At 32.3% G+C, this 21582-nt stretch overlaps 2 protein-coding genes and 1 pseudogene across 4 annotated transcripts; 2 read left to right on the plus strand and 1 right to left on the minus strand.

The window, feature by feature from the left end:
* Positions 1–384: 384 nt before the first annotated feature.
* LOC106764442 (ethylene-responsive transcription factor ERF018) lies at positions 385–1597 on the plus strand. Its single transcript, XM_014648726.2, has one exon. It carries the CDS (start codon positions 601–603, stop codon positions 1324–1326), a length of 726 nt encoding a protein of 241 aa, XP_014504212.1. The 5' UTR covers positions 385–600; the 3' UTR covers positions 1327–1597.
* Positions 1598–8934: 7337 nt separating this feature from the next.
* On the plus strand, positions 8935–10567 carry LOC106764452 (annotated as a pseudogene).
* Positions 10568–11718: 1151 nt separating this feature from the next.
* LOC106764959 (polyadenylate-binding protein-interacting protein 7) lies at positions 11719–16524 on the minus strand. Of its 3 annotated transcripts, none has more exons than XM_014649419.2 (6): positions 16224–16524; positions 14569–15445; positions 13525–13969; positions 13373–13443; positions 12743–12867; positions 11719–12395 (listed from the first exon to the last, which is right to left on the minus strand). In XM_014649419.2, exons 2-6 carry the CDS (start codon positions 15355–15357, stop codon positions 12092–12094), a joined length of 1734 nt encoding a protein of 577 aa, XP_014504905.1. In that variant the 5' UTR covers positions 15358–15445; positions 16224–16524; the 3' UTR covers positions 11719–12091. The 3 variants fall into 3 exon arrangements, with proteins under 3 accessions (XP_014504905.1, XP_014504906.1, XP_022638182.1); XM_014649420.2 differs by lacking the exon at positions 16224–16524 and having other exon boundaries at positions 14569–14940; positions 15045–15276; XM_022782461.1 differs by lacking the exon at positions 11719–12395 and adding an exon at positions 13112–13183.
* Positions 16525–21582: the final 5058 nt, after the last annotated feature.

Raw genomic sequence — 21582 nt, forward strand, 5'->3', positions numbered from 1 at the left:
TTAATTCCATTCCTTTTTTTTTATTTTTCGAAATGTATTTATATTCCCTTGTAAGTTGAGGAATGGAAAAAATGAAAAAAAAAATAGAAGGGGTGTACAGAGTGAAAATGACAAATATATATATATATATATATATATATATATATATATATAAAGAAAGAGATGCAAGAGAAATGGACGTGCAAATATTATATTAAATTGTTTCTGAGTTTTAAAACCAAAACACAGAAAAAAAATATATATATTTCTGAAAATAGAAATTACTAGATTTAGTTTTGAAAACTAGAAATTTAAAATAAAAAATGTATTTGTAATTTTGTATGATACATAATATAGATTATTTTATGAAGTTGAGGCCAATAATTTGGACACGTGCTGTTTCTTTTTGTTGAAAAATACAAATATCATATGGGAGTTCACGATATCATTCAGCCACGTGCCTCTACACTCATTGTACGCTCCTTTGATAAACACGTTTAGCCTTGAAGCCTTCACCACTCTTCCTCCCTATATAAACCCTTCCGCCGTCAATTTCCCTCTAAACTTAATCATCACAACATAACCAATAAACAAAAGAACCACCCTAGTATATTATTACAGATGGTGAAACCGGCCATTACCAGAGTTGATTCTTCTTCTTCTTCCTCTTCTTCTCCCACTTCTTGCAATGACGCATTCTCCAGTGCCGCCTGCAAGATGTACAAAGGAGTGAGGAAGAGAAAATGGGGGAAATGGGTGTCTGAAATTCGGCTTCCAAACAGCCGTGAGCGTATATGGTTGGGCTCTTACGACACGCAAGAGAAGGCAGCAAGAGCCTTTGATGCTGCTCTCTATTGCCTGCGTGGGAAGGGTGCCAGTTTCAACTTCCCCGACACGCCTCATCTCTTCGAAATGGAGTCGCTCAAGATACCCTGCAGGCACCAAGAGATCCAGGAGGTGGCGGCCAAGTTTGCGAACAAGGTGGTGGAGATTTTGGCAGAAGAAGAAGAAGAAGAAGAAGATGGAGAAGTTGGAGTTCAGAGTGAGTCTATGTCTGACCACACCACACACACAGAAACAAACAGGAGCTTTCCTATTTATGATGGTGGGACAAACAATGATGTCGGAGTGGACCAAGACACCATGGATTGGACATTTATGAACATGTTGGATGACTTGAATGGCTCCGATTTTGGCCTCTATTTTGAAGCAGAGAAGGGTGAGTTTTTGTGCCCCACAACACACACTCCACTACTCTTTCACAATGGAGATGAGATTGAAGTTGATGATCATGATGATCATGATGCTTTTTCTAACCACTCTTTTCTTTGGAGTTGGAACTTTTGATTCACCTCTTGCAACTCATCACCACCAACAAACAAAGCCTCTCTATTATACATTTTTTTTGTAGCCATTTCTACCTGGCTTTTTCTAATCATAATAGTTTGGCTGTGACTATAGTTTATATCACATTTCATAAGAAAAATATATATGAAAAACTCCATATATAATATATATGTAGCATGTCATAAATATTATGGAAAGTGGCCTAGTTTTTGTTGCCATCTTTCTGTTGTGTTGATTTAACAAGCTCTGGCTTGTTCTTTTGTCTCTTGTTTCTAGGGTTACTCGTTTTAAATGAACATATATAAAGTTAATAATATCAGTTGTTGATGGAAAATAGTAATTGTTAAGGGTTTTTTTTTTTAAAAAAACGAAAATTGATATTATTTACCTTCTCTTTCATGTAATAACCAAATTTAGTTCTAAGAAAAATAAAATTGAAGACAATAGCACTTTTTATCCAGGCTCAGTTTAGCCTTATAGTTTCCTTCTGAGATAAAATAGCTTGATATCACATGTATGATTGTCGAACATGTTATCCATAAATCCGCAGATGTTTTGTTTCTAATATTTCTTAATGAGTTACTGAAAAAAAAAATAGTAATAAGTTTTTTATGCGCATTAATGGTGTTTAATTATGAACATAATCGTATGAATTTGAAGCAATATTTTGTCCAGTCATCTTGTTCATTTTGTTCAAATATTGAGATAGCATGATTTGGAATTCATAGTGGAGGGAGCTCTATTATAGTGCACTTCTAATTGCTCAAAAATAGTTGTTTGAAAAATTGTATATTTATCTTTATATGTACATTAAAATTAATTGTTCGAAATTTATTTTACAATTTGATCGTAAATATTTCTGAACTGGCTTCCATATATGATATAAATTATAATTAGCATCATGATGAATTATCTTCACTTTCAGTGCTGCATCAAGCTATTTAAACAAGGTATATAGCTAATAAAAAAACTTTTATCATTATTATTATATTAATTCAAACAAAGCAGTCATTTATTTATTTAAGAGTTAAATTTTTTTTAGCTTTTAAATTTAAACATGAAATAAAATTTTATCTTTCAAATTTTAAGAAAGGTTTGGCTTCAAACTTTAAAAATAATCAATCCTTCTAGCAATTACATTTTTTTACATAAGTCAAACGACATTTTAAATTATATTTAAATTATTTATTTTATTTAACACATTTAAGTTTAAATTTCGTTTAATATATAAAATAATTAAGATTATTAAATTAAAATAATTATATTTATTAATTATTAAAATTTAAAGAACAAAATGTATTAAAGTTTATTTTGTATTCTAAGTTTAGAGACTTAAAGATATTTAATCCTTTATTTTATATTGATTTAAACTTAAATATTAAATTTAAACTTACAATTTAATTGTCTATTTTATAATATCAATTATAGCAAACAAATTAATTATATAATTATCAAGAGATAGAGTTGAATAGCTTAACTATCTTCTCAAATATATTATTTTATTTCCATAATTTAACATATTGGACTTAGGATAAAAACATATTATAAAATTAATAAAAAGAAAATGAGATTACCAAAGTTTACATTGTAATATAAAATAAAATTACTCGCTTCAACTCATTCTTCATTTCATAAATATTTTTTATTAATAGCTTCTTCTTCTTTTTCTTTTTTTTACTGAATTGACTTGAATATCATACCATCACCTAAAGCAAACGTTTATTTGACATTATATTTAATCGTCTATATATCCATTTCCATAAATAATGATAGTTAAATAATCATTACCTAGAGCCCAGTTAAAAGATATTCACTTTATGGTAATAAATCTTATTGAATAAAATTAAACAATGTGTTATGGATAAACCATTAGTAAACACTTGGTATGATTATTTTTGCTAAATTTAAATTTTATTAAATATACAGTTTATTAAAATCTTAATAAAAGGTGTTCAAACTATAATCCAGAACATAAATAGTTAAGGTCTCGAAAAAAATTTGGATAAATTAACATCAAATTGCTTATTTATAGTTTATTTTTCTACCAGACAATTTATGAATCACTTTAGTCCAAATATATGTATAACTGAAACAATAATAAAATATATAAATTACGTTATTTGAAATAATAATGTTTTTTTTATTATGCATATATTAAAATACTTGGATGGTCGAACTCATATACAAAAAAATATGTACAATATTTTTTAACATTAGATCTTCATGATAAATATATAGATTTATATAAAAATAGTGCTTCTTTTGTTCTTCTGCACATTACATGATTTTGGCAAGTTAAAGCACACACCTGTCTTATGGTTTGTGTTACTCTACTATACATTATTTACATTACAAGGAAAAGTAGTCTTGCATTATTTCATCATAATGAAATCTTTTCAACATTACCACCTCAGTCTTTTTCTTATATTTCAGCACGTCAATATGATAGTTCAAATGTGTAGTTATTCTTCTCAGACCTCCTTTCACATCTATTTGTTTACTTGCAAAAAATAGATCAAAGTCTGAGTTTATCCGTCCATTGAAATCTCATTTGTGCATCATTGGTTTTATAGATCAACTCTGTCATTTTAGATAATTCTTGGCCACACTGTCATAACATATTAGACTATTCTGTTTTGTTCTATTCTAGCTCAATGTAGTTTTCCTTTTTCCATATTACTACCATTGATGCATGCAGCCTTTTGATAAAAGATAATAATGTTTATTTTATAATAATATGAAAGAATTTAATGTTTACATGTTTTCAATTTTCTTAAAAGGTATTTAGATAAACATTAAAATTATTATATACACTATTAAATGTAATATATGATTAATTTAATGACATGTGGAGTCGAGGTCAATAATTTTCTAAATTATGTATGTCTAACTCCTTGTTCAGGTCTTGGTAGGTCATCGTTCGTCCTTTATTTTATTAAGTCAAATTAAGAAGTTACCAACACGTACTCCGATGATAAAGTCTGTAAGATTCGACAATCAAATAATAAATACGTATTGTATATAATACACCTACCACAATACATAAAAATTGAATTTATAGATTTCAGAATGGGCTTCGGATTAATGTCGGCCTAATTACACCTCAAATGGTAATGATAATGTTTTGGATAAATTAAATGTCTCTGTTGTTGGGATCATCTGCTACTGAGCTGATTGAGCAGACATACAGTACACAGGCCACCCAAGCCCAAACACATAAGTTGTGCAAAGGGTTTGCATTTAGAAGGCTTCTGTGCATTTTCGAGATAGTGGAGTCGGTCCATGAACGTTCGATTGGGAAGTTATCCCTATAGATGTGATAGTTGGGATAAGTCATAGTTGATGGAGGTGGGACACATGACTTATTGAAATTTATGCATATCTTGCAATGAAGATCACAAGATTTCGATCGTCAGATCTTCTTTGCTTTAACAATCATGGTTTACTCTAAAGAGCACCCATTTTGGATATAAATAGAGGTGGGGTTCAATGTCATTTTCACTTAGCGTTTTCACACTTCTCTTCCCCAAAGGTAATAATGTCGACCATTCTGTTGTACTTGTCTGAGGAGTCTGAAAGGAGGGGAGGTTAGAGTTATGCTGATAGTCATTTGGCGTCAACAGTATCGTCGTTTGGATCTTCCATCTTCGGATCAATCGAGCGAGACATGGATTCGGGTGACGCAACAACACGTGTAAATATAATTAATGTCGCTAGAGCAAATAAGGGTGAGATGGTCACGATTGAAGTGGTGTAACCGGGGAGTGGATTGATAGTTGTGCGTCAGTCCTGCCCGTTCAGGGGTATGCCAGGCTCTTCACGAGGCTGGAAATTACATGTCTTCCTTCGTCACTAGGAAGTCCTTGGAGAAATTCATTGGTGAAGTGGACTTAGTGAGGGCAGTCGCAGCTGCCGAACACTTCCATGGCAAGGAAGGTTATGTGTTGGATTTCTTTTACTCATATTCCATCATGTTCAAGGATATGTCTGTCAAGCTACCCTTTAAGGAGTTTCAAATGGGTATTCTTCGAGAACTTAACATGGCACCCACCTAACTTCATCTAAATGGGTGGACTTTTATACAAACATTCGAGGTGATATGCAATGCCTTGGACATCACTCCCACCCCACCTAGTTTTTTATTATTTTTTCAGACCTGACTGCATCACAACAAGGCATGTTTATCCTTTATATCTAAGAAAGGGAGGTGGTTGTTGGTTGGTCTAATTATTTTTTGAATAACGGTCGGTCAAAGTTCCTATTATATTGGACCGAGCACCTAAGGAGGCTAACTTCATTGGCAAAGTCTACAATGATGTCCAATGACCTCTAGACCGTCAGGCTGATCGACCAATTATCTCATCGCCTATAATCCCGAAGTTTCATTTGTCTTATCGATTTCGACGTGCTCTATAATAGAGTGTTCAGTAAGCTTTCACATTTCCTTTACTCCTTGGTAGGGGTGGACTTTTTGATATTCTTTTTCAAAAGGAGCACACATCAATGAGTTACGAGCTTTAGAGTTTAGTTGGTATTGTTGTTTCTACTCATCTGTCCATTTGCTTCTTACGAGTGGCTCTCCTCCTAAGTCAATGGCTATGTAGTTGATCTTTTCAACGACGTCCCATATGTCAATCTGACATGATTCAGAAAAAGCGATCATTCTTTGTTTCCAATAATCAAACTTCTCTCTTTTGAATAGAGGAGGGCAGTTTACAACGTAGCCTTTATTTTCCATGTCTCAAGATCGTTTCCTTGAGTCCTGTTAAGAACTAATCCTACGAGGTTAGCTTTAATTCCAATTGAAGACCTTGAAAAACACTAGAATGGGGGTTGAATAGTGTTATGGAAAAACTTTTCGCAAAGAAGATAATATAGCACTTATGTTGAGGATTAAAAGGTTTATGTAAGTTGTTAAACGCTCGACATTAAAAATCAATTTAAGCAATATATTCTTTTTAGTAAGTGCTTTTTCAATCATTGAGAAATGTTTGTTGTGGCGTTTTAATAAAGCTTGCTCTTTAATAAAAAAAAGTCATTTAATAATAAGAGCTTTTCTATCAATTAAATTAAGTGCATTGCAGGATTTGTAAGAGAAACTTTTAAAGAGAATAAGACAATAAACACACAGTCATTTTTATACTGGTTCACTCCACTGAGCTACATCCAGTCTCCTCTAACACCTTAGAGGGTTCCACTATAATCTTCAATAAGATTATAACTGAGTATTCTCTCAACTTCTAGAATCCTTAGACACTTTCGGTACCCTCCAGATACATTTGTCTAGTTGTGTTTCACCCATTCCTGGTTGCACAATATTCTTCACCACTCCTAGTATCTCTAGACACTCTCGGTATCCTCCAGATACATTTGTCTAGTTGAGTTTCACTCACTCTTGGTTTTCATTAGACACACCCATCTAACTACCGTTTAACTTCACCAAGTTAACCGTCAGAGTTTCACCCACTCATGGTTTCCACTAGACACACATATCTAGCTACTTTTTAACTTCTCAAAGTTAAACGTAAAGTGTTTTAATTCTTTTCAGAATTTATAATCAAAAGATTGATTAGAAGTCCTTAAACAATAACTCTTGCAGAGAGGATATATGTTCAATACAAATCAATCTAATAGACTCATTAAGTGTTTTCTCTCTTCTCTCTTCTTACAATAGTAAGCTTATATATCAATTAAGCTTGAGAGTGTTTCTTTTCTTGAGCTTTTCTCTCTTAGATATTCTTTTTTGAGTGTGTGCGTTTTTTGAGCTTTTTCTCTCGACATTTCTTCGCTTGAGCTCTTTCCTTCAATATTGATATTCTCTTGATTCTCTTTTTGAATCATCTTCTATTTAAAGGCTTCTTCTTAGTCTTGTCATATGAATCAGTTGTTGGTTAAAGTCAATTTCTCAAAGTATGTTTGCTTTCTTAGTACTTTGATAAAAGTAGGTGGTACGATTTTTCAGGCACGACTTCTGATGCAAAGAATATTCCGTGAATGTCTTATTTGTTCCTAATGTCCATATGTGATTTGTATAGGATGGAGTAGGTGGATGCGTGTAATAGGCAATTTGCACAAAGTATAGTAGATATGCATACAACAAATATGTCTTTTCTCTTATAATTTTTGTTGTTTTTAAACAATGAGCATTTAATGACATTTAATGCTTGTTCAGAGCAACAAAGTGTTTTTTGCATATTCTACCATTCAGGTAGGATTTGATCATTTAAGCTTTGTACTAAGATACCAAGCAGTTGATGAGAGTTTCACCGTTGGATGAAGTAGATCATTTGACATATGGTATCGTCTAGCTTATGTAAATGCTTTATATTTTTCTTCGTTATATTCAACAAGTGTGTTTAGCAAGGTGTCTTCTAACATAAGTTTTTGACTATCTGTTAAGACTTTTAAGCATGCTTTTCAAAAACATATTTTGACACTTTTATCTATTTCACCACCTTTTTTTCTTCTCACACCTCACTCTCCACATCATCCTCTACATCACCTACCTTTTTCATCTACTATTACATACATACATACATACATACATACATACACACACACACACACACACACACACACACACATATATATATATATATATATATATATATATATATATATATTAATTTTTTTATATTAACTTTTTTAATTTTTTTCACTTACCTTTCTAAATTATATTTTATCCACCACTTTCTCCACCAACTTTTTTTTTTATTATTTCCTTCATCTATTTTCTTCCTCTACTCTTTCCACTCACATTTTATATTATTTTTCTCCACCAAATTTCTCTACCTAATTTCTCCATTAACATTTTTTTATTAGTTCCTCCCTCCACTTTCTTCATCCAATTTTTCCACTAACTCTTTATATTAAATCTTTTACTTATTTTTTATACTAACTTTTTCTATTCAATTTTTTTATTATATTTAATTTTATCTAATTTCTCCACCCACTTTTTATATTATTTCTTTCACTTATTTTTCACATTAACTTTTACTATCTACTTTTTTATTACTTTATTTCATCTAATTTTTTCACTCATTTTTTATATTATTTCTTTTACTTATTTTCTACACTAAATTTTTCTATTCATTTTTTTTATATTTTATTTCACCTAATTTCTCCGTCCATTTTTTATATTATTTCTTTCACCTATTTTTCAAATTAACATTTTCTATTCACCTTTTCTTATTATATTTTATTTCATTTAATTTTTCTACTCACTTATTATATTATTAAAAATTAAAAAATTTTAAAATCATAAAGTAATTTAAAAACTTAAAATGATAAAAAGTTATTTTTCATTATCAAGTAAATCCAAGTCAAGATTATAACTAATAATTAATAATTATCTTAGAGACTTAACATCATAAAAAGATTAAATGAAAAAATAAAATTTTAATTATCAAACAAGTCAAGATTTGATAATAAATATTTCTTTAATTTTATTATAAAAATTCTAATTTAAATTTTAACAATTAAAATATAGAGTTGCAATTTGTAAATTAAAATTTGAAACATTAAAAAAACATAAGCATAGAATAAGTGCAAAAGGAAAAACTGGAATGGCCTTAGTTCTATCTATATATGATCCAAATGCACAAAGGTGCGAACATGAAACGAAAGGGTTCTGAAAAACAAAAAACCTGTAATACATAAGCCAAGTCCACATAGAATAAAGGGTGTGAAGATAGCAAAAAACGGGCAAAAGAGGATTCGAAAACTTGAATGGGTTAAAGTATATCCAATTTCAGATTTTTAATTGATTATCTTTTAATTCCCATATTATATTATTATTAATATTATTTATTATTATTATTATATATGCTAAACCTTCCTAAGAAAACATCTTTTTTTTTTTTTTTTTTTTTCTTTCAAAACCCAGAAGCTTCTTCTTTTCCAGCACAGACTGCGAAACTCTAGTCTCCACCACCAACGTCGTGCCACTCTAGCCACCGCGAGCCTTACCATCGCCGGTGAGCACTGCCTGCGTCACACCACATTGTCGCCGGTAGCCAAAGCGTCGCCCCCGATGACCTCTTCCATCGCGCCACTCCAGTCGTCCCTTCACCGGCGATTGCAGGTATGGGTTTGGGTAATTCTAAGTTGATGCCTTCATACACTACACATTTTACATTCATTGTCAAACCGTGCAAGGGAGAATCAGTGAACCACGAAATTGTACTTACTTCTGCGTAAATCTTCATCAACAAACAATTAATTCCATTGTCATTTTCTGCTTTTTTAGTGTCCAACCGAGTGCACCACTTCATGCCATCTTCATAACCTTGCCTGAAACCTACGACCGCATTTCAGTCACGGCTGCAGCAGAAAGCATTCTTCTTTCTTTGCTCGTGTCCAATCTCCCATCGCTGAAGGTAATCCCTATCTCACGATTCATTATTGACAATTCTATTTTTCCATGTTTTGCTTTTCTAATTTGAATGTTTATCGCTAGTCCCTCGTTTTTTTGTGTTGAAGGGTGACCACAGTTTGCTTAAGGAATGATGAAAAATATCTTTGCATCTCATTCCTTCGGGCTTTTCGTCACCTCACCCATGTTTTGTCCCAATAACCTTCCTGATATCACTCTCTCCTCACGTTCCAGCAGAAGATCTCCTTTTCCCATTCAATGCGCGGTTCAATTCCGTCCCTGCATCGACATCCACAAGGGGAAAGTGAAACAAATTGTAGGGTCAACCTTGGAAGACTTGAAAGGGGGTGATGGGTTGGATCCTGTGACCAATTTTGAGTCTGATAAGTCAGCTGCCGAGTATGCTACTCTTTACAGACGAGATGGACTCACGGGTGGCCACGTCATCATGCTTGGTGCAGACCCTTTGAGCAAAGTTTCTGCCTTGGAAGCATTGAGCGAGCCATGTCATTGTGACATCTTATGTGTTCAATGATGGACAAATGGATATTGGAAGGCTGAAAGATCTTGTTCAAATTGTTGGCAAAGAGAGGCTTGTGTTGGATCTCAGTTGTAGAAAAAAGGATGGTAAATATGCAATTGTAACTGATAGATGGCAGAAGTTCAGTGATGTTTTTGTTGATCCTGGTGTAATGGAATTTCTGGTCCATGGTGTTGATGTTGAAGGGAAGAGGTTTGGAATTGATGAACAGCTTGTTGCCTTGCTTGGCAAACATTCACCAATTCCTGTTACCTATGTCTCGTGCTTCTACCAAATGACTTCCCATTTGAAATTTTAATTTCAATCTAGCAAGTTCTTTTCATTCATCATATCAAATCATAAGTGCAAATTGTAAATGAATAAAGATGTAAAAATAATAAAACATATAATTTAATATATTATATCATATTAAAACATTAAATTAAATTATATATTTATTAAATTTTTAATAGAAAACTAAATTTAAAAAAGTTTTTGTTAAACATATTTTGAAATCCATTAAAATATGTTTAACAAATTTCTAAACTTGTTTACCAAAACTTTTTAAAATTTAAAAAAGATTTTAGGTTAATTTAATATTTTAATATTATTTAATATACATTAATATTTTAATAATTATTTGAATATTATTTTCATTATTATAATAGTTATAATAAAAAAATAAAAATAATAACTATAAAATAATAATATTAAAAATAAAAAAATATAAGAAAAAATAAATAATAATAATACAAAATCTAATATAATATATTAAATTATATTAAAATATTAAATTAAATTAAATATTTATCAATATAAAATAAATAAAAGACATTTAAAAAGGCTAAAAATAAAAAGTAAAAAAATCTATAAAGACAGTTGATGAATTTCAAAATCTATTTAAAGTGTTATTGGATTTATATTGATTTTTTAAATGGATTTTGAAATTGGTGAGATCATCAAAAGATCATCACGAAATCCATCTAGATTTTGAAATCCGTCAGGATTTTGAAATCTGTCAAAATTTTCAACGAAATTTAAAATTTGTTAAATGTTTGTTCAGTACTATGGTGAGTGGGTGTATGAGTTGATTAAAGGTTAAAAACGTTTACGTAAGTTAAAAAAGTTTTACCAAGATCAATCGTGTAATTTTGAAAACATTGGATGAAACTCTTGGAGGTTTTGGAAGAAACATGTTTCGGTATAAAAAATTGGTGCATAATCCATTTTCTTGCATAATAATGATGAAGAAATAAGAGATTTTTGTCTTCAACCAATCAAAAAATAACCAATAGCATAGGATAGTATAAAATAAAATTACTTTACATAGTTTATTTTCTAATAATAAGTTGGAAAAAAGAATAAATCTTATCTATAATAATTCCAAAGAGAGACAGATTTTAAAGAACATGAAGTATGAAGCAGCATATCTTCTGCAAATGTTGTTAGTATTATGTGCATGAAAATCTCAAGACTGAACAGAGAGAACCAGACCGGCTTGAAGTTTGAGCTGTAAATAAATTGGCATTGAATCTAATTAACAGAGTGATTCTATCATGTAATTGAGTTCTATCAGTTACATCTGAATGAAAAAGAAATTTAACAAAGAAATGAAAATTAGGGTACAAAATTAACAAAAGGTAATGCTGAAATAGTCCCTGCTGCTGCTGCTGCTGAATGGTACAATTCTTCTACAACCCATCTCTTTACTTCTCTAACCTTTTTTTCAACCCTTTTTGTTTTTCCTTTTTATGGCTTTGGCCATTGCCATTACTTCCTCCCATATACAGATACAAGAATGACTACAACAATCTCTATGTGTTCATGATGGATTTTTACTGTGTCAGAAACTTGTATACCTCCTCCCTGGTTCAGTATATCACCACCCGAATCAGACCCGGCTGCGGTTCCGTGAAATCAAGGCCTTCTTCTTCCAGTAGATATCGCTGTACAGCTATTGGAAGTCTCGCCGGAGTGCGAGAGCCCCGGGTGTGGTGGCCGGTGCCAACACAGATGTAAACCTGTAGACGCTGCTCGGCGGCTCTGGCTGTGCTTCTAAGCACACTCAGTTCATGTTTCAGCACGTGAATAGCCTCACTTACATGCAGACCATGAAGGTCTATCATTCTCTGGTGCCCCCTCCCATTACCTTGCATCTCTGGAGCAACAGGGTTCCTGAAAAGTCAATATACACATCACAATGATTCCAGCAGTTTGACAGCCTCTATTGGTGAATGATTGAGAAGGAAAGGCTGCAGCAGTTTGGAAAGTAGATTTTTTCATAGATATAGTAGTACTCTCATTTGAACCTCACTTGTAACATTTTTTTTTTCTCTGCATGCAATTGGATTGGAAAACAACTGTGGATCACTTGTGTATGTTAAACCACTCAAATTGTTTCATACTTCTCATAACAAATGAGACCATCATTCTTTTCAATGGCTATAGTTCCGACCACACAGATTCTGTTTGTTAAGCCAATGCTGCATGGATAGAAAGAATGATAGAATTGGAAAACGAACCTCTGACGGTAAATAGATTCTTGAGCTTTTCCATGTGCAGCTTTCATATGCATGTTGTGAAGTTGCCCTTTAACACTTAGCTCCTTTGCAAGGGCTTTGTTGCCAACAAGGTAGGCTTGTCGTGCCTGTTTTTTATATTTTGAAGAATTAAACTCAATATACAAAAATTAAGGAGGGTGGATATATGTTACACCTCTTCCCGAGCTAGTGGGATAGATTGCAATTGTTGAAACTTGACTTGAGAAATTGTTAACTGGACAAATTCCATTGCAATAAAAAATAAGAAAAAACTTAATGCTGAATCAAAGCAAACTAAAAATTTAATGCTCTGGAAGGATTTTGCCAGTCACAAAGCAAATGTTCCTTTACTTTATTGTTGGTGCATACTCAATTTGGTGCCATCCTAAAAGTTATCTTCATGTTCAATTTGATTGTCCAAAACTATAGTAGAAAACAAAGAAAATAACATAAATTATGGACTAACTACTAAAAGAATATGGAAGAGTAGAAGTATGATAAAGCATACGTATACAAGCCAGAGAAGTACGTAGGTTGTAGCCAAATGATTACATTGTACTCTCATTCATATTCTCATTAATTCCTCCATCACCCCATGAAACAAAGACCCACCTGCTCAAAATAAGCATTACGCAAGCGTGCATGATCACGAGCCTCCTCCCGCAGTTCAGAATACATATTTGCTGCCATTCAAAATTGTTAGAGGAAACATGGAATAGAAAGAATTCGTCACACAGTTGAAGCATATGAACATAAATATTTACCAACTGCGTCACCAGTTTCAAGCCAAACAGGAGCTCCCCGAGCAGAACCGCTGTTCTGTAATCTATCACTAAAGTTGGCTCTCCCTTGTCCACCATTGTAGGCACTTGCAAGAACATTTAAACTTCTACTAGAGCCCGTGGAAGCATCACCAGAACCATTTTTATCATACTTCCATATACCAGAATCTTGAGAAGCCAATTTCCTGACAGCTGAAGCAAAGTCAACAGCTCCTCTAGATGGAGTAGAAGAGCTAAATTTGAACATTAGCATGTCTTTATCAGATGATAAGTAAGGATTGCCACTTTGAACACTATCTGCAGCATATTTTGCAGTACTCTGGCCATTTGATGAAGTAAGAGCTGGAAATTCCATTGCACTCAGATTGGGAGCTGACACAGTCTTTGGACTCATATTCTGATTGATGCTACTACCATCAACTTGAATCTACAAAATCGGAGAGGAGGTTTAGCAAATCTAATCAACGTAAAAGTCCTTGACTAAGAATGTCAGAGAAATGAACTCATGAGAGATGACAATGACATCCACAAAATAAAAAATACCAAGAGATAGTTGTATTACTATATCATATACCAACAATATATATATATATATATATATATATATATATATATATATATATATATATATATATATATATATATATCCAAAAACTTGGAAATTAAATTTCAATTGTCACTTATTTACATGAAGCATAAGCCATAAGATTTAGGGAAACAGTGATCAGAAACAGGGAGATGGATTGCCTTAGAGTTGCCTCACAACTTCATGAAACGTCAGATCTTCCCTGTCAAAACAAGGTACACATATTTCCCCATATCTTTAGCTTCCAACTCTTCACATTTAATATAGTATTGTACCAAATCACGTAGCAAGATGTGCCTTTCTGACCAAGAATTGCATCACAACGTGCTAGGATCCAGTTATAACACATGTGTATGCATTTTTACCAACAGTAACATGAAAAGAGGCTTTACAATGAGCCATAATCTAACCATAAATCAGGTATTACATGAAGAACCAACCTCTAACTGAGTGAGCATCTCAATGGTCAGATGTAAATCACATCCATTGGCAAAGAAAACTTCAGCAAGGCTTTCTGAAGCAAACCCAGGAAAAAGAGAAGCTAAAAACTCCAAAGGGTTGAAATCAGTATCATTCAAAAGATTATTCCCAGCAAAACCATCATTTAAGAATCTATTTCCAGAGTTGTCATCATTAACAAGTGCCTCTTGACCATTGCTAACATGCAAATCCGTCTTCCCAATTTGCCTATCCCAAGGCTTTGCTGAAGTGTTCAAAAGGCTTGGTGAAGATGGTTCCTCCCTGTAGGTTGAATTGGAAAACCTTAATTTATCAGCAAAAGTATTGCCATTAAGGTGTTGTTGAGACAATTCCTGCAGCTCATTTAACATATATCTACTTCCCTTAGAAGAAGGAAATATTGAGGATTCATTATCATTATTTATAGATAAGCCTGCTAAAGAGAGGTTGTTAACACCTTGGGATTCATCTTCTCCCATGACCTTGAAGTCAGGAGTGATATCATCAGGCAGCTGACAACGCCAGTACTGGTGAGCCTCATCATCAGAATTGTTCGAAATGGATGATTCTGATCGATCTAAAACTGCTTTACCAAGAGATCCAGCGGTAGTAGTAAACCTCGCTGTTGCATCCACTGAGCTAGTGCTTCCAGATGGAGATGATCTCAGGGAGTATGGAACAAACTCTGCTGCATTTGGATTCAAAGAGGTTGCTTTGTTTGGGGTGCTCAGATTAGCGTCTGTTTGGGATACTTTCTTGGATAAGCTCATTATTGACAAGAATATGTTGAAAATGACTAAAACATAGATGGACCTTATGAACTGTAACAGAAATATTCCAGACGGCTTCAACCAAACCCTGCAAAAATAATACAACTAGGTCATCTACTAAGTTCATCAAACAGACTATCATAAGAAAACACAGGGGACAACAAAAGTCCTGAAAAACTTTCATGCATCACGTACTAGACAAGTGAATTCCACAGTATCCAATATCACATGATGCATAATGCGCGACTCAATAAAGAATTCCAGTCAAATATGTTGATTTTCACTGCAGGCAACAATAGATTGACCGACCATTTACAAAACTGAAACTTGAAAGTAAATCACATAAACTCGATTGAACAGCAGAGTGACTATTATGAACTACAAACACAACTTTTAGCTCATATTACTTACCAAAAATCCATTGGTGAACACCTAGCAATCACGCACCAAGTAAGAAACAGCTGGATAAAAGTAAAAACCCTAATTTTGTTTTTCTGAAGCAAATAATTGACAGTGCCAAGATTAAGTAAACAATTGAAAGAATTGTTCAATTAGTGAAACCAAAATCTTAAACCTTATCATAGGAACAAAAAACAAAAAATAAAACTGCGACAGATTAAAGCCGGTTGAAGGCAAAAAAGAAAAGTCAAAGCACGACCACAACAATAACACAACCTTCCATTATGAAAGCCAAACCCTTTACGGGATCTCAAGCAATTCAACACCTTAATTATCAAAAGATAACCCAATAAATCCAATTGATCAAACATAACGAGAGCAGGTAATTGCCGATAAAACAGACAATTTAAATAGATGGGTAAGTGAAAGATCTGAAATTTAAGGAAAGTGTGAGAAAAAAATTATACCTTTGCGAATCAAATCAAAGGGATACATGAGGGAAGATAGCATGAGATCAGAGGGGTAAGATAGGAAGAAATGAAAGTGAAGCAGTTTTAATTTTTCTTTCTGGGAATTGAAGCTTGCTTGTAACTATCTCTCTCTAATATTGTTATCTTTCTTATTTTTCCCTTCTTGTTCTTTCTTTTTCTCTCTCTTGTTCGTTTTCTTTTTTTCTTTTCTGAAGCTTGGCTAATAGCAGCACCAGCACCACAAAAATACTAATGAAGAAACCAACCTTTGGCCGCTCGATTTGACCTTTCTCTCCTCTTAACTCTTCACTGTTTATATACTAATTTTTTTATAATTAATTAGAATCCATGATTGGGTCTTTTATCTTTTATTTCAGTGCGTTAAATATTTTATTAAACAAATGCATGTTTATAGTAAATGATAATGAAATATCATAGTAATAAATTCTCTTTTTTAAAGAATTGCTAACATAAAAAGTTTAATATCTTACATTATTACTACCATATACTGTAAACCCTGTTATTTTTACAAATATTAGTGCCTATTATCGACAATGTAGATGTTGTTATATCATATTTAATCATAGTTATATATATAAAAATAGAGTATGTGTGTTATTTTTCTATAATAAAAAATAATAAAAGTGTTATTATTATTATTATTATTAAACTTATAAAATTTTACATAAATAATTTTATAATTTAGTTATAAATAATTTTTATTTATTTTGTAAGTAATTTTATAATTAAAAAATAAATAAGTTTTTAAAAAATACCAAAATCGAAAACAAAGCTGTTAAATTTAAAAAAGAAATAGTTATTTAAAGGATAAAATTAATAATATATATATATATATATATATATATTCTTTCTTATTTTTTTTTACTTTTGTACTTATATTAGGAGATTCTTTTATTTTTACATAAATTGTTTTTCAATTTTATTATTTTTTAATTAAATTAATAATCTACAATAAAAAAATGACACGTACATGGATAACACGTATGTATTCATTAGTATGAATATAATAAATTTTTTACTATTTGTAAATTATTTTTTATGTTTTTTAATGGTGTGAAAAAAATTAAAATAGAACACTTGAAAATAAAAGAAAATAAAAAGTGTGCAAATGAATGGTGATTTTCAATTTTTATACTATCGTATAAATAGTCTATTATAATAAATATAGATGTGACACCCCATTTAATACCCCTCCTTAGTGGGGTACACTTGTCAAACCGTCCGGTCTTCCCTAGTAAGTGGGAGACCAACTCTGTCAAGCTTTTAATTTCCCTTCTTTCGTAATCCGTGCAGTATCAGCAGAGCAGTGAAACCCCAGAAAGTGGAAGTAAGGTGGCAAGCTAGGAGTGGTCCGGACGTTCTGAGTGGAGGCAGTATATAAGGTGAGAAAGGAACCTGACGCCACTTTTCCCATGCAATCTTCTTCTTCTTCCTCAAACTCGTACTTCTGAAAGTCTCAAATTCTCCTCCTTCTCTCTAAACCTCCCAACCTTCTCTCTAGAATTCTAACCAATCTACTGTTCCGATCACCATTCAGAGCACATCTGAAGATTCCTGGTGCTCGTCCCTTTCATTTGAACCGTTCGGTTTCAGTTTGCATCTGGTAAGTGCCTTGTGTTGGAAGTCCCACATCGACTAGAGATAAGGCCAATTTATAATATATAAGTGGGGTGCAGACCTCACCTTACAAGCCGGTTTTGTGGGGTTGAGTTAGGCCTATAACCCACTTCTAACATGGTATCAGAGCTATGGTTAGAGCCTATCCTAGCGATATTTGTTGGGCAGATTGTTCCACCCACTATTGGGCCGTTATCGGACCACCCATTAATATCTTGTCTCAAGCTCGAGATGTATATACCTCGGCGTGAGGGGGGGTGTTGGAAGTCCCACATCGACTAGAGATAAGGCCAATTTATAATATATAAGTGGGGTGCAGACCTCACCTTACAAGCCGGTTTTGTGGGGTTGAGTTAGGCCTATAACCCACTTCTAACACCTTGATCCTTGAAAACTCCCTTGTCTTCTTGCATGCATGCACTCTTAAGGCTTGCATGTGACTATCAAACCATTCCTCTGAACCTACTTTTGTATTTCACTTTAGACTTTGGAACCTTAGAAGAGGTAGTTGCTGTCAATCAACCTTAGACGTACTAGCTGGATTTAGAGGTAAGGGAAGCTTATAAAGTTTAATTATAATTTCTTTGTATGATTTGAATGTATGAAACTTTGTTGTATGATGTATGATTTAATGGTTGATAATATGTAAAAGGCTACCGTATGAATTGTATGATTTTAAGTCATGTACTTGGTATGAATCTATGAAACTTAGAGAAATCATGAATCCGAGATCGAAGGTCATCAGGACTATTCGGTCCTCCCATTACCGTTTGGTTCATTCGGACTGTTCGGCATAATAAGTTTCTCAATTTAGTTTACCTCACTTAATATTATTGTTCATAATTATTTAAGGACGTTGGTCATAAACCAAGCGTTCGGCCTTACAAGTATTCGGCCTTAGGCTAACACTTAGATTAAAACACTTGTGGATCTGATATTCTTCCTTTTAAAACCGTCCGGTCACTTAATGACTGAATGGTCTAGTGAGCTTTTATTCATTGAAACGTCCGGTTTACTCGATTAAAGTTCTTTTACTTCTTTAAAGAGTTTCTCTTTTCTTAGTTCGTTTGGTTTGAAGAATGTTCGGTCATAGACCAGCCTTCGAACATGATTAGTCCTTGTTTATAACATTCCTTGTAAAACCGTCTGGATGACTATCCCTCATAGTCTATCCTTCCATGTTCGGTCTTATTCCCTTGCCTGACCATCCAGTCATTATTGGTTATATTGCAGTCTTTGGCATTGAGTTTTGTTCCTAGTCGGATCATCCGGCCAATTATTATACGTCATTCTTGGACGCTCGGTTCTTTTCTCTTGCCTGACCATTCGGGTAAACCTTCTTGTATTACTCAATCTCTTATTCTATCTTTGACTCATCTGGTCGTTTTCTTGATATCCTTCCAGTCTGAAAGTGATAATGAACATATATCGAATTTGGTTGAGTAAGGGAATTCCAACGGAGGAATATCTCATGAATTGGTGATGATTGATAAAGTATGAACATGGTCAGACCCTGGTTTGGTCGTCCTGATCCTGATATTCCGTGAGGGCGTTTTCTCAGGTAGAGAAAGGTCACTCATGTGTGGGAATGGCAGGAGGTCCGCGGTTATACGAACAGATAACCGTTTGAGGACTAACCTCGGGTGGCAGCTGATAAGCAAAGGCAGCTATTACACCACATCGGGTGCTAGGGACGTCGGGCTACGTGGTTCATACCGTCCGGACAGTGTCTTAATGGTCGGTCTTAAGTTAATCTACTTAGTATGCATGTATAGGAATTGTATGTCTGCATGATTGATTTGGTTTTGTTGTATGTTTACTTGTATGTTGAAACGATTAATTAAATTTATATAAGCTTACCCTTATCTGTTTTGCTTTTGTCTATGTTGTCGTTCGGTATCTGATCGTTCGGTTATTCTCTTCTTTGCTATGATCAACCTTTTGGGTGTGAGCAAAGGCTACTTTGGAAGCTACTTTGGAAGACACTCTAGAGGATGCTGTGCAGGCCGAACAGCCCGTGGTGGCCGTGCCTAAAAGTTATGCAGGACCGTCCGGTCCTTAGTGTAGTTGTTTTCATTGCCTAGTGTTCTGTAGGTGTTCAGTATAGGAAACCTTTTTGATGTTGGCCGATAGGTCAATGAATTGCATTCAAGACCATTCGGTCTATTTTGTAAATACTGTATTTAGTCTAACCGTTGTACGGTTTTAAATTTCTAATGATATTTTCCTATCTCTTTCACCTCTATGCTTATTCACTACTGTTCTTCTTTATTATTCATGATAACTCCTAAAATGAATTGTAACTGGTGTTATATATTTATTGGGATGTTACAATAGATATATTTTTTTTGGTAAAATAAAAAAGTTATAATTTTAATAAAAATGTGAATTTGGATAATAATGAAGGTAATTAGTATTTGATGTTTGATAATTGCGTATATTTATTAAAGAAAAAATTAACAGTCATACCAATTAATCTTAAATTAGACCTTTTTTCTAAATTTAAAATTCATTATCTCTCTTTTTCAAGATTAGTCGTATATTAAAGGTAATTTTCATTTCAATCAATATATTTGAATTATTAACAAAAAGTCACTTTAATAAATATATGTGAATTATTAAAAATCAAACTTGTATTTTATTATCTTAATCATTAATAAGTTGAAAGAAAATTAACATAATTAAATTTTTTTAAAGATGGTAATTTTTTTTAGTTATAAAAAAAGGAAATATGTCAATGTTTATTATATTTAGTCTACTAATTATTCTTTAACAAGGAAACATTTTGAAGTTTTTATTAGCATTATTTAAGAATAGTAATAATTGTCATTCCACAAACATATTTTAATGTTTGTTAAAAAATCCTATACATAAATAATTAACTCTATCCAAACATCATTTCAAAAAAAATTGTCATCACTCTACAACACTTATCATTTATATTTTTTTTTATAAGAGAGTATCTTCTCATTTATATAATTGTGGTGATAATATTACACTTATAATAATAAGTTAAAAATAAAAATAATTATATAAAAAATATCAAAAAAATATTTTATAAGATAAAAATAAATAATAAATAAAAACATTAAAAAAAAGTAAAAATTATTAAATATGTATCTTAACAACAATTTAGTATATCATTTAAGGAAATCGCAAAAAAAAACGCATATATAATTAAGGTCAATAATAAAATGAAAAGGTTTATGAAGATTTAAGAAAAAAATTTCACTTATCAAACTAGTCCAAGAAATAATGAAAATTCTTTAACAAAGTGAAAATTCTTCAAAAAAAAATTAAAGATCAAGTAGAATAAATAATATAAGATTTTTATATTACTTATTAAACAAAAGTATTGAAAAATTAATAATAAATAATAATATTAAAAAGGATTAAAAATATTCAAATGCAAAAGAAAAATTATTTGATTCGCTACAATATTTGAATATAACCACACAAAGGTTATGATAAGATGAAAAAAAAGTCTTGATGTGAGTTAATTTCTTGAATATAAAACAAGTCAAACAATAGAAAAGAAAAAAAAAAAAGGTCGTAAAACAAAAAACTAAGAGAATAAGACACGTACAAAGACAGACGCACAAAGATACTTACACGCACATACAGACATACACAAACGCACACATACAGACTTAGACACACAAAAAGACACAAATATAAACACACACACAGATACACACACACACACACACAGAAATAG

Source organism: Vigna radiata, chromosome 6, assembly GCF_000741045.1.
Source record: "Vigna radiata var. radiata cultivar VC1973A chromosome 6, Vradiata_ver6, whole genome shotgun sequence".
Taxonomy (NCBI): Eukaryota; Viridiplantae; Streptophyta; class Magnoliopsida; order Fabales; family Fabaceae; genus Vigna; species Vigna radiata.

Bases quoted from the DNA above. Each gene is read 5' to 3' on its own strand.
- LOC106764442 (XM_014648726.2), top strand. From the start codon at position 601: ATGGTGAAACCGGCCATTACCAGAGTTGATTCTTCTTCTTCTTCCTCT.
- LOC106764959 (XM_014649419.2), bottom strand. From the start codon at position 15,357: ATGAGCTTATCCAAGAAAGTATCCCAAACAGACGCTAATCTGAGCACC. The intron at 13,444-13,524 runs GTAAATATTTAT...TTTGAATGGCAG, and splicing joins TGAAACTGGTGACGCAGTTG to CAAATATGTATTCTGAACTG. The intron at 12,868-13,372 runs GTGGGTCTTTGT...TATAAAAAACAG, and splicing joins GTAATGCTTATTTTGAGCAG to GCACGACAAGCCTACCTTGT.